This window comes from Blennius ocellaris, assembly GCF_963422515.1.
Source record: "Blennius ocellaris genome assembly, chromosome: 11".
In the NCBI taxonomy this organism is placed as follows: Eukaryota; Metazoa; Chordata; class Actinopteri; order Blenniiformes; family Blenniidae; genus Blennius; species Blennius ocellaris.
This window is the reverse complement of record NC_137660.1, coordinates 26091816-26107931: the sequence shown is the minus strand read 5'-3', so window position 1 is coordinate 26107931 and position 16116 is coordinate 26091816. Positions and strand designations below refer to the sequence as shown.

General features: G+C 42.0%; 1 protein-coding gene across 22 annotated transcripts in view; it reads left to right on the top strand.

Annotated features, from left to right (window-relative positions):
- The window catches only part of mical3a (microtubule associated monooxygenase, calponin and LIM domain containing 3a), an 86054-nt gene that overhangs the window by 67569 nt on the left and 2369 nt on the right, over positions 1–16116 (top strand). For 9 of the 22 annotated variants that reach the window (XM_080504617.1, XM_080504612.1, XM_080504623.1 and 6 more), the window contains 7 exons: positions 35–129; positions 505–681; positions 1804–1854; positions 2617–2724; positions 4245–4338; positions 11026–11094; positions 13885–13984. In XM_080504617.1, the coding sequence (XP_080360743.1) occupies positions 35–129; positions 505–681; positions 1804–1854; positions 2617–2724; positions 4245–4338; positions 11026–11094; positions 13885–13984 (694 nt within the window). Of the gene's footprint in view, positions 1–34; positions 130–504; positions 682–1803; positions 1855–2616; positions 2725–4244; positions 4339–6274; positions 6326–11025; positions 11095–13884; positions 13985–16116 lie in introns of all 22 variants that reach the window. The other 13 variants (XM_080504614.1, XM_080504616.1, XM_080504622.1 and 10 more) reach the window with 7 other exon arrangements.

The window sequence follows — 16116 nt, the reverse complement described above, 5'->3', positions numbered from 1 at the left end:
ATAACCCACGTTTTTGACTTTTTGTGTGCAACAGACTTGAAATCCCGCCGAAACCTGAGCTTCTCCGAGGACTCGGACCTGTCTTGCGATGACGTTCTTGAGCAATCCTCCCAAAAGTCAAAGGCAGATGTAAGTTTACTGAGCCCTTTTTTTTTTTTTTGCACAAGATGTTTTCTTCTGATAATCAGAGGAGCTGCTCTGTTAAAAGCAATCAGGAAAATTCAAGGACTGGTTCACACTTCATTTTCATTCAGAGGTGGCTTCGGTGAAGAATGCAGCACTTGGAAGATTACACTGTCAAACAAGTCTATTCATTTATCTGCTAAGCACAACAACACATACTTAAGATGCCCGTAGCGTGGCAAAACAATGTTTACTGGAAGACTCTGTAAGGCCAAAGTGTCATCATCACATCTATTGCATTGCTTTATCGTTCTCTTAAACTTCAAAAACTTTTTTTTTCTTCTTCTTCTCTCCTTTAAACACAATTTCCTCCACTCCTAGCTGCATATGGACATCTTTGACCTAGTGTCAGGCATTCAAAAGGAAGCAATGAAGGAGGAGAAACTGGAGAAGGAAAAGAGGAGGGAGGTGAAGGAAAAAAGGAGGGTGAAAGAGAGACAGAAACAGAGGGAGCGGGAAAAGGAGGTTGAGCGAGAAAAGGACAAAGACGACGACGAGGTATTGCGCAGCAGGGGTGGCATAATTTTGAATATCCAATTAAACATATCTTTGAATACAACAATTTAGCCGGACCAATAGTTTGGCAGTGAGTTCGCATGACTTGCCCTGAGCTTTCGAGGCCAACCCGACATAAATCTTTAATACTTAACTCGTCTCTTTATAAAGAGGTACGAGAGAGAGAAATAAAACAGTTTACAGTTTGTCTTCAGCAAGCAGCTTAGATAGAAGCCTATTTTCCAAGGTCTTCAGCTTCTTAATATGACTTTTTAAATGGACACTATAATGATCTCCATTCGCGAAAGTCTCTGAACGGGCGACTTCCTCAAAACACTGGATTCATCCAGTCTGCCGAGTGCATAGATCACATTACTATCTCGACATTTCGTGCTGAAATACAGTTTTTTTCTTTTTTCTTCTTCTATAAACTGAAGAATTTCATTTGCATTCATTATGTTTATGGTTGGAATTCAACATTATGGTCTCTGCTGCTTCAGCTCAGTCTGTGTGTGTTTCTGGTGAATTAGATAGATAAATAGATACACTCCAGTTCAGGGCTGAAGGCCTGAATTCATCACTCAAGTGCTTTAACCATTTTCATGACAATATGCGATTGAAAATTTAGTGTAGTATCAAATTGATCTTAGGCTCTACGGGGGGGGGGGGTTAAAGTTGGATAATGCCTCCCAAGGCCGTGTGTGATTCAGCGAGAGCCCCTGGGAGTCGTGTCGGCTAGTCTCCTGTGACGATCGTGGTTGTAGCTCCCTTGATCTGTGCTCTCCCTTAGCCGTGTGCGCTTACACATCTTAGACGGTGTTTCTAGATAGAACACACCTCTCAAACTTCCTCCAAGTGTGTAATTTTAGACTGATTTTTTAACCTACATGTTTACGATATCTGTGCACCTTGTCTATGTTTGTTTTTGTTGTTTTTTTTGGTGTGGGATATTAACAATGCCTGTTTTGATTGGACCAGCTAAATATACATACATTCCCTGTTGTTGTTGTTTTTTTTAATTTTGACCAATTTAACATAATCATTAACCCATTTAATCATATCATCTGTATCATGTTTGTTTCCTCCCTCCTTTTTTTTTTTCTTTTATGTTTCGTCCTCCCCAAGTCTCTTTATGTCCCTCACGCGCTGGCGTTCAAGAGATCGTACGCCACGAAGGTAGTATGACATCTGTTTTTTTTTGGTTTTGTTTTGTTTTGTTTTATTTCATTGATCACCCCACCCTTCATCCACCCCTGCCTCACCCGCCTGCACATGTGCAAGTTTACTGTCATAATACCGTGTATGCGTTTGGCCTGAAGCTAATCCCCGCTGGGCGCATGTGAAGGTCGGGTCGCGGAGCTCACTCATTCCACTCACTCACTCGCTGCTGGATAGCCATCGCGTTAAAACCCCTAAATTCTTCAAACAGTGCTCACCTTTCTGCTCACATTAATCCCTATGCATCTCTTGCATACTGTGGGCCGCTCCTCTGGTATAGTATTCACCTGCCCGCTTCTTTCTGCGGCACCGTTTCACTCCCGTCTAAAATAACATGTTCTCCTTCACTACTATTTACTTCTTTCTCCCGATTTACGCCAGCGTTTTAAATCCTCAGCCAACAAGGTGGGGAACTATTCATAAAGCGGAGAAGGATTATCGCAGACTTGTAGCGGAGCCGATTTATTGAAGGTGTCGCGTCGTGCTCCGACGTGTTTTAGGGTACCAGAATGAGAGTCTGGATTAATTGGAAGGCCGTAGAGACTTGTACATGTGTGGTGTCGCCAGTTTAGGAATGCGATGTTTGATTTCCCTTGAACTTTTTACCCACTGCAGTCACTGTTCAATATCAAAGGGGTTCAGGCACCTGGGACCCAGGTTCACGTGAGGATACACCGCTGATGCATCTTCTCTTAGCCAAAGTTTTTATTGTACCTTCAGAAAACCTACACGGAGGAAGAGCTTAATGCCAAGTTGACGCGGCGAGTCCAGAAAGCTGCACGACGACAAGCCAAACAGGAGGAGCTGAAGCGGCTGCACAGAGCCCAGGTAACAATGTATAACAATATATGTGCTTAGTTTACTGCACTTTTATCTTTTTTTTTTTTTTTTTTTTGGAAAGCGACTGCTGTTTTTGCTTTAAACCATATGGTGACTCTGATGTGACTCAGCTCTCCTGGATTGAGGCCAAATGTGTACTTTGGTCAGGAAACACAGTCGTGATTGATGTTGTAACGCTGCAGCCGGGCTGCGAGTCCACTGACTCAGCACTAAGCTTTCTCTTCTGCTGGAGCTGTGGCCTGAATTTTCGATATTTTTAGTGTCTTATTTGCAGAATCCAAGCCGGACTTCTTTTTTTCGCTCCGGCTACAGTGCCACACAGATAAGTCCAGCACCGACTGAAGGAAGGAAATATCTTAAAACAATGCCCGATTCATACGATGAACTATTAAAACCTTGAATGCTTTTCATAGGGGTTAATGAGTAACATGCTTTTGTCCCTTCAGATTGTTTAATCTCACACATGGCTGCATGCATACCGGCCACAGTTCACATATTCGGATTAGGATGAAAATTTATTGTCATTACACATGCAGAAGCAACGGTATCCAATCGAGAAGTGAGTATGGAGATGTAGGCATTGCGAATAGATTTCTGTCAACAGCTGTACAGATTTGAAGTGTGAATATCGACTAAATATACAGATTTATCACATGGATGAATATGAACAATAGACTAAATGTACAGACATGCTATGCAGAAGTATATAAACATCATACAGTTTCACACATGACCTGCATTTAGTCTCCACAGATATAACGGGGGTTCTCGATGGTAGAAAAATGACACAAGCGTGCGCTCACATTCAATAGAAGCACATCATATCCGCACACGTACAAGGAGGACATGCAAACTGCACAGAAAGCCCCACCTGGACTCTAACCGGAGATCATTATCACTGTGAGGCAAATGTGCTGACCACTGCTTAGTTTAAAAAAATATGTAGAAATATTTTGGGATTTGACTGCCAAGGAGGAATCGAGGATTATTCATCAGTGCTGATAAGTGGAATTGGTCAAAACGATCCCAACTGGGGCCGACCTTTGATTTCCATATTCAACGCTCGGATTGTGTCCCGCGGCTCTTCGTGATCGCCATCTTGCACGTGATCCACATCGCTGATCTCTCGATGCCATTTAGAAACGCAGCATGGGGTCGAGTGAGAGTGTCGCGTGGGGCAAAGAAGGACAAACTTAATATCGTCTAGAATTTTATTGGAAATCATCAAATAAGTTTTCATGATCATCCAGTGGAATTATACATTTACAGGCATCAATGTGGCCGCAATTATCAGCCCTTCTGTTTCACAATGTATTTTTAATGAGGCTAAACTGCTGCATCAATAGAGGGTTCCCTTGAGCTTTATGGTAAATCAGCGCTAATTAGTGGCGCTTGTTACTGCTCCGTGCGCCCATGTAAAGAGTCTTGAGTTGTATACGGTGTACATGCGCCTCTTGTGCGCTCCGTGTTCGGAAATGCATTAATAATGCTACCGCTTGTCTGCGCAGATCATCCAGAGACAGTTGGAGCAGGTGGAGGAGAAGCAGAGGCAGCTGGAGGAGAGGGGTGTGGCCGTGGAGAAAGCCCTGAGAGGAGAAGCAGGTAACGGCTCGTCACCCGGACATTCACACACGCCATTTCTTTCCTTTTCGAATCAACCTGGCCGTCCCCATGTGGGATCTCGCATTTGTATCATCGCTCCAAATGAGACGTAATCGGCAACCTTCGTTGAGCCATGGTGCGGCTCATTTCCTAGCTTCTGTATTATTAATTTCTCGCCGGAGATTTACTGTACATATGGCAGCTGCATCATGTATTTTGTAGCAGCTGCTCAGCGGTGACGGCTCCACGAGACATTTTATCTCCATATATGATCCCGCGCTTTTCTTCAGCTCCAAGGGGACTCGTAATGGCCTCCATGATTGGGATTATGTAATCTGGAAACCTGTCCCCCTGCGGTCATTTATATGGAGCCTGTAGATATCATTCATTCATTTCTACTGAAGCACATTCCAGCTCGGGAGGTGCACATTCACAATGAACATATTTTGTTTCTCCAAAGCAATAAACGCAAATTGTTTTTGACAAGGGACCATCACAGACAATACACTTCATAGACAAATAGAATAAATGATTTTGTTGGGGGAGCACCCCCACTTCATTATTTGGAGCAGTTTTATATGCGCGCGAGCTCAGCTGCAGCTCAGCAGTAATCACAAATAATTTACGTGATGTGGGTTTGCGCGAGGATAAAGAAGCGAGATCCTCACAACAGTGGGAATACTTTATTCCTTCCTAATTTACTTTAATTATCATGAGGGTGATGGAAAGACATAAAAACTGCTCTCATGCAAATGCGTGATCGCAAAGACGACGAATGCTTGTTTTAAATGTGTCCGTGTTCCCATCGGCTGTTTGATCCAACCAAATGTTTGAGAATGTTTTAACTTGTTTGCTACTCTATTCTCTTAAAGGATTGTATAAAGGTACTTATACATTACCCAAACAGCACAAAAGAAGATCAGGTATTAGATCCGCTGTAGCTTTCTTGTTTTTCATTCTTGACATGTGACACTGTTGTTCTGTTGGGCTCCATCCGTGGTGACACACAAGTTCTCCCATCTCCGAACATGTTGACCTCCGTCCCCCTCATAACATGTCCGCCATCGTCGGTCTGCCGCTGCATGCCACCAGGAGAATGTGTGTCTCCCGACATAGATTTGTGTGTGTGTGTTGCTCAATCTGGATGCATCTCGTCTCCTTCACCGGCCTCTCAACGAGGAGAGTTTCTGTACTCGGATCAATCTGCAGATCATGCTGCATTTCTTTTCTCTCTCTCTTTTTTTTTTTTTTCTATTCAGAGAACTCGATCGGAATGCGAGAAATCCAAATTCAAATTGATTCGCGGGCCGACGGCTTGTTTATTGGCCTATTTTGGGCAAACATTTGCTCGAGTGACTTCAACATGTATTTGTTGAGATCTCATCTATTAAGACGTCTTATCCACTTTTCCCCCTCTTTTCTTATTAGTAATGAGATGTTGAAAATGCACAACAGCAATCCCCAGCTGTTTCACTCAAAGGTCAATGCACACAGATTGTTTGTAAGCGCAATTATTTTTTTTGCCGTATAGACTCAAATTAAATAGAAATAATACCCAAAAAATTGGAGCATTTTCCGAGACACGGGAAGTGGAGCCGTGGGCCTCCGGTGAAATTGAGCGGAGCGGCCCAAGTAAACAGCAATGCAAGCAAATCTATGTAACGGTTTTATTTGGGGAATTGCAATGCACTGTAGTGTTGCGTAAGCTGACTGCATAATGCACCGTGGTGAGTACCGACAGACTCTCTTTGTTCCGAGTGTTGCAACGGCGTGTATGTGCGTGCCCCCATGTGTGTTTGCAAAAAAAAAAAGGAAAAAAAAGAGCATGCATGACTTGCTGTTGTTGGTTTGAATCCAGTGTGTGCGCGTGTTTGTTTGCCCGGTTTGGGGCCGTGTGAAATAACGCCTATCTCTTAATATATCCCTGTCGTTGTAGACTATTGGGGAGATTCTAATTACAGTGAAATCCTGGACTTGCATCTGGGCGGTATGTATTTCAAATCTGTCGCTTTATAACTAACCTAATGGCTAATCTCATCTTATCCCTTCCTCCTCATCCTCCTCGTCCTCCTCCACACCCACTTCCTGTTTTGTTTACTAGTCGAGCTTTGTACCCTTCACAGCCCATATCTCCCAGACTGGCTGGCCTCCGCCACGTACTTCCTGCTCATTCACCTCTCTCTCCCTCACCGGGTTTATAGATCAGACACTTTTCCCACATCAAGCACAGAGCACACGCTTGGCCTCACTGTCCTCTTCACGTCTCCATAAAGTTACGAATGAATGAAATGAGTGACTTTTATTTGTCACTCCGCAGCAGGTGGGCCGCACAATGCATAAATGAAAATGCAAATTAAAGCTGCAATATACAAAGGCGGGTCGGTTAGTGAGCTGAGGATGGAAAAATAAATCTATCCACAGAGGGCTTGACTATAATTGTTTGCCATTTCATGCAATGTACACAGCATTGAAGACTGCCTCCTCTTCAGATCCATCACTACTCGATCAAATTGATACGCTCTCACTTCAAAGCAACAAGTCGTTATTTGTTGAGACAGGAGAGCAATGCACCGTGCATCCCTGTTTGTCTTTCAGAGCCGAATGCACCATGTATATAATTCTGATCAGTTTGAAGACTGGATTGATGAAGTGCATCTATACAAACCAGATGAGAGGCGGAATGGAATTGAGTGTTATTTAAAAAAGTGCCAATTCCAACAAAACCATCTTGTGGCTCTTTAAATGCAAATGGAATAGAGGGGAAAAAAAACATATTTCCACAAGAGCAAGCATCAGCAACTGTGGAAATGAACAACTCCATTTCGGATCTGGACTCGGAGGTCGACACTATCTGCTCGCACCACTCCAGATTATTGGAACGGTTCTGCAACTCGTATGGCAAAAAGAGCTTTGCCCACTCTCTCCACTCCAAACTTCTCCCCGAGCCTCAAAACATCTTTGATTTCACGATGAAACAAAAAGCCCATCTTGTTCTTAATGAAACTTTTAGATCTAGTTTTGGTATATTTTCCAAACTGTAGCTTATGATGGAGATGAAGTGTAAACTACAGAAGTTTAAAAAAAAAAAAAAACTTTCAGACATGGAATAGTGACATATTGAATAAGAGCAGTCCGGATCTATCTTAAAAAGATCAGAGTCGATGTTCACTTAAAGCATTATTAGATGGGAAATGTTTAATTCTCAAAGTAATTACACCCTGTTATCCTTGGGAAAGTTTTTGCAGCACAGAGCTGGTAAATGATGGTACTAAGACCTCTCTGAGGTGTGATGGAGCGTGGTTGTTAAGAACTTTGCTCCCGCGGAGAAGGTTTTATTTTTATTTTCTGTAGAGATCACAAATTAATACAAGACAATTGTAAAGCAAAGAGTGGAAACACAAAACGCAGACAATCAAAACAAAACAAGGATACAGAACAAAGAGGAACAAAAGGTTGCATCTGTTCGACACTCATTATTAAATTATTATATAACAACTTGAAAACACTAGAAATCTAGTAGATGGCAAATGTAAGTGAAATACAGATCCTAAAGGGGGAAGTAAATCACATCGTGTTATGTACCAACCTTTGAAGCAGTCACACTGGGATTTCAGTAAAACACCAGGATCTATGCATATACTTAAAGAAATGCCTTGTTATTGGGCTGAGTTATATTAGTGATACATTTAATGTGCACCTGATTTTCTCCCGTTTAATGAAGTTAAGAATATATTTTATCCAGGAGGAGTGACAGGTGATTTCCGCTTCAGCAGAATTATACATTGTGCTAATATGATGACAAAAGCTACATAATGTCCTTCATTTTTGGGGGCAATAGAAGGATTTTTTAAAAACTATTTTAGATTTCACCGGAAGCCAATGAAGGGAAACTAATCTGAGAGCTCCGACTTCTGTTATTGAACCAGAAGAAAACACGTAAAGGCCACGGCCTTTGTCAGAAAGATACTTGCAAATGAGGTATTCATAGGTTAAGGCTCATGATTACCGATGAATTTATCACTGTGCAAATGTTTTAAGCGGGTGAAATATAATACAACTTACCCATCATGTAATGTCTGAAGGAGACCGTACGATCGTCTCCAAATTCAGTCTGCAGCTGAAGAAAAAAAATAACAACTCCCAAAACGTACAGCTAATACAATAAGAACACCCTGTTGTTCCGTGCTCGGTTCTACCAGACGTTTTAAAACAACCTTCTTCAAAAACTGTGTTGCACAGGAACAAGTCAGAATTTTTTCACTACGAGGAAATAAAACAAGCACTTGTCTCGTCTCCTCCAGAGGAGCTATTACAAGGAAGGCAAAATTGGCTTTATATATATATATATATATATATATATATATATTTTTTTTTTAGTAGTTCCAGAATAATTGCATATTAAAGCTTGAATATTTGAATATTGAAAACTTAGATGCCCACTTCTACACACACACACACACACACACACACACACACACACACACACACACACACACACACACACACACACACACACACACACACACACACACACACACACACACACACACACACACACACACACACACACGGTGTGAAGGTGTTACACAAGCCGTCCTGACCTCACTCATACTAAACCGCTATCCTGGCTCTTCGTTTCCCCTCAGAACTCTTGCTGCCGTAGTTCTGTAGTTCCATCAGAAGTTCCCCTGACTCTCCTCATACCTGCTCAGTTGCGTAACTCCCAGAGTGTGTATCTACATGTGTGTGTGTGTGTGTGCGTGCCGTGGTGCTAACAAGGCAGTGCTGCAAGCCTTCCGCCTCAGCAGCTTGGTTTTTTTTTTTAAATCACGTCGGGTCACAACAACGCCTTCCATCCCGCCCAGCCGGGGGAAGCCAGACGCCTCACGGTATCTGTTGTTGGTTTGTTTGCTCGTTTCAGCATATGAGAGGAATGCATCTTTTCTCTCTCTCTCTCCGTGTGTCTCTCTCTCTCGTCTCGTATCTTCTGGGATTTCAGCGGGAGTTTCTGTTAGAGAGCAATTTTTGCTTTTTATTTATTCAGCGTCAGTGGGATCCCTCGGCGGGAGGCCGGAAAATGTGCATTCCCTCATGTGCGAGTCTGTGGTTTGGTCCTGCTGGTTGTAACCACTCATCATCAGGCGCTCAATTTCCGGGAGCCGACTTGAGAAAACACGGAAAAGTCTGCATGAAAGTTACCCTTCCTAACTGGTGGATTTTTGGGGGGCCGTGTTGTTACATTTGTTCAAATCTAACGCCTTTGAATGTTCTTTTTTTTTTTTTTTTCACTGATTCAGCCTGTTTTTGTGTGATTTTTTTGGGTTGTTTTTTTTTTGCTGGTGGACTTCTGTGTAGATGAGTCAGTCTACCAATACCTACATGAATGTTGCGTTCCGTGAAATAACGAGGGGTTGTAGTGGTGTAACTTAACATGAGAAGAGTCATTTCTGTCACTTTAATCCACATTTTCCTTGATCACTCAGATCAGTGATTGTCAAACTTACAGCGTGCACCTCTTTATGTCGCTAATACAGTGAGCATGAACTTTTAAGCTGCTTCTCATCAAATAAAGGAACGGTAACTCGTTCAGAAGAGAATTTTTATGCATTTTCATTATAATTGTATGTAATTCCTTCATGGACCACTAGGGGGAGCTCGTGTACCACTGATGGCCTGCGTACCACAGTTTTGAGAATCGCCAGTGATCGTTATAATATTTAAAGATCTTTTGCAAATGATGCGTTTCATGACCATATTTGCAGAATTTTGGGAAACGATCAAAGTTTTATGAAGACTCCAGAAAGTTTGACCTTTACTTTTTTTTTTCCTGTTTCCTCTGTGATGGTCCTTTGTAGTTGTTGTTTTCTTCTTCTTCTTCTTTTCGGATGATTGTTCTGTCACTTTGTCTGGTCTGATGCCTCGATGACATTCTGTGTGCTACAAAACCTTTCCCAATTACACGTTTTTTTACTTATTGGCCTTTCCATGTATTTTTATGCTTTTATTAAAAATATATATTTTTGGGGGGAGTTTATTCGGGCTACCTTCTCTGTCTGATATTTTTATCAAGTGAGTGCAAATTGGAGGGAGGGGAAGAAAAAAAAAAACTTTCCTGATTTGCACTTCAAAACTCGCCTCACTTCAGAAGTCACAACACTGGCAAAATATTAATCCGGGTGGTATAAACATGATCAAGTAGTGTTTACAAGGAGAGCCGCTTTAAAGGAGAATTAATTATCTGTGTGCCAGTGAAACGGATCTGCCTGTGATCAGTAATGACTTTGATAATGGGATTCAAATCTAGAATAAACTTTATGTGCAGGTTATGTTCGATAGAAAGATCTTCTGCGTACAAGCTTATCGCATAAGGAGGAGTATTTTCTCTTTCTAGGTCCCTGTTTTGTCTTTTTTTTTTTCGTTTTATTACGCTTTTCTCCATTTGTCACCCCACACAGCTGATCTCTCCCACCTTCTCTCGCCGGGTGATTTGTCTTCTCCCTCTCTCAGCGCTCCTGCCGTCTGTTGATTTCTTCCCCACTCTATTAGCCTCTCCTCCTCCTCCTCTTCCTGTTCCTTCTAATCTTTTTTTTTGTCTCTGTGATGTCTGTCCTGCGTTCTTTCCTCCGTCCCACTCTGCTTCGCGTCACTCCCTCCCCACCTTCCTCCCTCCGCTCTGTCTTGTGGAAGTTGAGCCCTTTGTGGAGATGCCGCGCCGAAGGCCGACGCTCTCTTTCTGCCCCTGCTGTTCCCCTGAAGGTAACATGACCTCGCCACTGTGGTGGCGGGTTGACCTCCGAAACCGTCGGGATCTCCAGACCTGGGCTACTCACTCACCCCCTCGGACTTGAGCCTCCCCAGCCTTGAGCCCCCCTCCCCCCGCACCCACAGAAACTTTTCCAAAAGTAACCGAAGTATTAAAGATATTTGTCATTAGGAAAGTGTCTCTAAAATTTGAAAAAGCCATACAACTTGTTTCTGAAGTTTTTTTAATCTTCCCCAAGCCAAACTAAAGAATATCTCCACCTGTAATGTAATCTCATCTCGGCAGATGACCTTTAACTGCGAAGAACTTTAAAGAGGACAATGTTTCACGTATGTGCAATTTCATGGCATACCTTCCTTTTTGGAGGTAATCTATTATTCCTGCAAGTAATAAGCTGCTAATATTTAGCGTTTAGACTAACAGACAATTAAAAAAAAAAAGTTTTTTACTTTTGTATATTTGCCTTTGAATTGGCTAAATATTACTCTTTTACACGAAAACGTCTCAAGTGAAAACGCATCGTTTTTGCATTTTGGCTTCAGAAAATGTTTGAGTTTACACCGCGACATTTTGAGAACAATGTCCATGTACACGGAGATGGCAGAAAGACTGAGAAATACTATTAGGTGCCATTTGTTTTTTGTAATTAAAACGCTACAAACATAAAAATGGGAGTAACGGACATTCGTATGGACAGACGACCAAGTTGGATTGTTGATACAGAGACTCTCAACTATAAAACTGTTGATGTTATTTTACTGAGCATGTGCAGAAGAACTATTTACTACAGCTGTACCAGTTTGTTTCAGAAAGTTGCGTTTTCCCTCGTTTCCCTCGAGTTCGAGCCGAAACATTTTCAAAAAAAGTTCCACTGCAGGAGCCGCTTTCAAAAAGTTGTGTTCCCAGTGGCCCCGAGCACCGTTGTTATATAAATGGACACCCAACAAATGTTTTTGCGTTTTCACTCGCGTAAACAGGCCTAAAGTCATTACAGAAAAACATAAAAAGCTTCGATAGAATGTTGTGGCTGAATCCAGTAATTTTGGAGTTAATGTGGTTAAAATTAGCTTTTTAAACACAAGTTGTAACCCGGCCTTTGTTTTAAGCACATAAATGGGGAGGTCATCGGCCGTAGTGTGTGTCTAATCAAAAGCATGCGTTTTGTTTTCGGTTTGGCTTAAGTGTGTCATAAAAACTGCATTGCGGTATCCATTTTTCTACAGTTGCTTTTTAGGGATGCTTCCACTTACCCTTAAAAACAAACCCATTAAAACTGTCATAGAATCATAAAATGATAATAGACGTGAGTGATAAAAAGCGCTCGTGGGCAAGTTTGCATTTTCAAGGAGTGAGGATTTTGCATGGAGAGTTGATTTGTTATGAATATTAAATTCTTGCACAAAAAAACAAGTCTTAAAATATGAATGGATCATCTGGTTTGTTTCAGAAGCTTAACACCTGTCTGGAGATTGTGCCTGAGCTTCCAGTCCGTGTGAAGAAACTCCACTTTGTCTGGATTTTTTTTTTTTTTTTTTTTTTTTTGCTCCTGTTTGGAGCGTTGGGCTGAGAGGTGGTGGCAGTGGAAACAGGCTGCTGTAGTTTTAAGATTACAAAAGGGAAAAGGAAAAAAAAACAATTTAGATTTGGAAACTTGAGTTTTGCTTTGCTTTCGTCTCTTCTGTGGGCGGCTCCTCTTCCAGCTTTGCTTCTTCTCTGTGTCTTGTCTCGTCAATTAGCGAAAGCCGCCCCCCGAGACCAACACCATGCCATTTATGAGTGTACGATGTTTTTCCTTTTGGTTTTGCGAGAGCCTCCTCTTCCCCAGCTAAGTACGTCACGCTTGCATGGAGGTTCGCCCTCCGGTCCTCCATTGAACCCGCTTGGCTCCACCTGCTGCAGTCAGATAAATGAAAGGGTGACCCCCCCCCCTGGCGGCGGACCTTTCTGAGCATGCACCGTGCAGCGGGTCTCCTCCGCGGCGTCCAGCGTTGCTCTGACTGCAATGCATGATGGCAGCGGCGCTGAACACGCAGAAGACTACATAGTGGAGTGTTAACTTCTCTATTGGTCTCAGTGACGAGTCACCCACCCACCCGCCCCATGGACATTTGAACTTGTAATTGAATATCTTAAGACGGCGGAATAATTCATGCCTTTTTTTTTTTCTTACTTTCTTTCTTCTTTTTTTTTTTTTCTTTGTTTGTTTTGATTTACTGTCAAACCGCTGAGCATGAATGGGCTCTAACGGGATTTCACATCCGCCGGCGGGTCACTATGTGGGAATAATTGTCGCAGTACGTGCTTGTATTTCCTCCTCTGGACTGTCTTGGCCTCTTTTCTGAAAGGAAGTAATAGGAGAGTGTCTATATGTGTCTATAACACAAAGGTCAAACTGGGCAACACAAACTCTCAATTATACAACAACAGGTATCGTGTGTGTGTGTAATGAATGTATACATATATATATATACTTGTGGGTGAGGGTGTGTTTGTGTGTGTGTGTGTGTGCACCCGCTAACGTTGACACCCCCATAGCTCCACCTCCCGTGTGTCATCACTGAACGTGGCCACGACTGCCCACGTTGGTGGTGTCGGGTCCACTCTTTCCACCTCGCCATCCCTCACGGCAACGACATCCTGGCTTGGCTGTCATTGCATTGCCCGTGTCGGTGTCCACCCCCTCCCCCCCCCGTCTGTGTGACACCGCCGACGTCTCGCGGCCTCCCCCCCCCCCGGTGGAAGCTCTCTCAACAACGGTCTCTGTGCTTCGTCTTGTCATCCAGGCATGGGCAAGAAGGACGACCCCAAACTCATGCAAGAGTGGTTCAAACTGGTGCAGGAGAAAAACGCCCTGGTCCGCTACGAGTCCGAACTCATGATCTTGTAAGTATAAACCCCTTGAACAAGGTGCATGAGCAGACGGAATGTTAGTTTGGAATATGTGTAGTTTGATCTCAGCAGCTGTTGATTGAAATATCAAGAATAAAACAGATTGTTATAGAGCATTAAACACTCAAAAAATCCTCTCAAAAATCGAAGTTTCTAATCCAAATGATGAATGGAATAGAAGTACTTCATTAAATCCAGAGGGAAATTCCTTCTAAGCATTGCTCCACACGGAATAGGACAGGCAGAATGAAAAGAAAAGAAAGTTCGATATCAAATAAGATAAGGTGGAGTAAATAGTAAATGGATTATGTAATTGTGATTGTTGGATGAGTCCTAATTTACGATGAATCACCTCGCTCCTGTTAATAGTATTTCAAAACTCACTTTGTCCAGTGTGCTCATGCTCATAATTCCAGAACATTCAGACCCACTACAGCATTCAAAAGCAATTTCTCTTATGTATGTGAATCTATTTGGGAAAAACCTACTGACTGCAGCTGTTGTGTACTTTCATAAAGCCTGTTTTGACTTGTTTGGATGGAAAAAAGTGTTGCAATGGAACTGCCAAAAGCACAGGGGACGTTTATCGTTCTCACCTGTTGTATTGTTGGCATCAAATAGGACAAAAGCAACATAATCAAATGCTGCCCCCCCCAAAAAAAAAAAAAAAAAAAAAATATCTAGACACATTTACACTTTGGTTTGATTTTGCCAGCAGAATGTTTCAGGAGACTTGGAACAAAAACAAGCAACTGGAGGAAAAAAAAAAAAAAAAAAAAAATACCTGGTGCTTCATCTTAGTGCTAATGAGCTCAACTGGCAACAGGTCAGTAACATGAAGGAAATAGTTTCTCAGAAGGAAAGACGGACAACTTCGCTGCTGGAAGAAAAAGGAAAAAAAAACAATGCTTCTTCACAAAGAAGCATGTGAGATGCTGACATCTTGACAAGAGACTCCTTCCAGGAGAGTGAATCATTGCTTGGGCTCATAAAATACATTTTTTTATTTCAACACACTATTTTTCCACTCGTTACCTGCTCAGCCCAACTGGCAGAAATCACCAATTAACAAGGGCACCAGTTAAACCGAAACACCGGAGAGTGAAGCACGGTCGTGACGATCCACATTTTGTAACATTTTTAATAAATATGTGCTGTTTGAGTTATTATTTGAGCTGATATCGACGGCGGTACTATGTTGTAATGAGAAAACGAATGAAACTTAAGGCGAGGCAAGGCGAGCCGAATCGAGTAGGGCTGAGTAAGTACTAATGGGAACGTGCCACATGTGTCTCACATATGGCACTTGGTGTTTCGGTCGAACGTCGTTTCATTCTGATCAGAGCAGAGCTGGTGAAGGACTCACATTATCTACTCAATAAAAAAAAGACATAAAAAGTACAGATTGTACGTGAACATTTTTTAAAAAGTAGCAGTTTGAGTACAAAAGTAAACATTTATTTTTGAGTTCCTATGGACCTTTTGAGCTTTACGAGTCATCTTGTATTAGAGCTTTTTAAGTCAGAAACGAAATGTTTATTTTTTTTTCTCAACTCTGAACTCTTGTCCAGTGTTGTTGATACAACCTATTTATATTCCTTCACAGTGGTGATGACTGACACCATCAGCTGCTTCGATCCTCAAACGAATGAGTAGATGAATACGAATGCTGTCGGAAAAATGAATACTCAAGCGAAGTGCGAATAGATGCGTGGAAAAAAATTGACTTGAGTCCAGTTGCAAAGGAGAAATACTCTGTTGACTTGTGTCCAAACTACAGATTTACAACTATTGAGTGGAAAACAAAAAAAAATCCTTTGTTCTGAGATACTAATCAACACTTAATCATTTCAGTATTTAAATCAAAGCTTGTGTCCTGCAGTCAGTGAGACTCACTACCTCCCTTTTTTAGAAATATTATATCACAAGTTTAATGTTGATTGGTCTTTCAGAAGTTATAGTCATTCTTCAACTTTAATAAGACGTGAATTAAAACATTGTTAATCCGTTTCAGAGGAACTGCTTCATTACGGTCTGACAAGCCATTAAATTGACCAGTTGCTTCATCATCACTTACTAAAAGCTTTTAGATCACCCATTCATCTTCTTCGTAACAAGGGATGTTT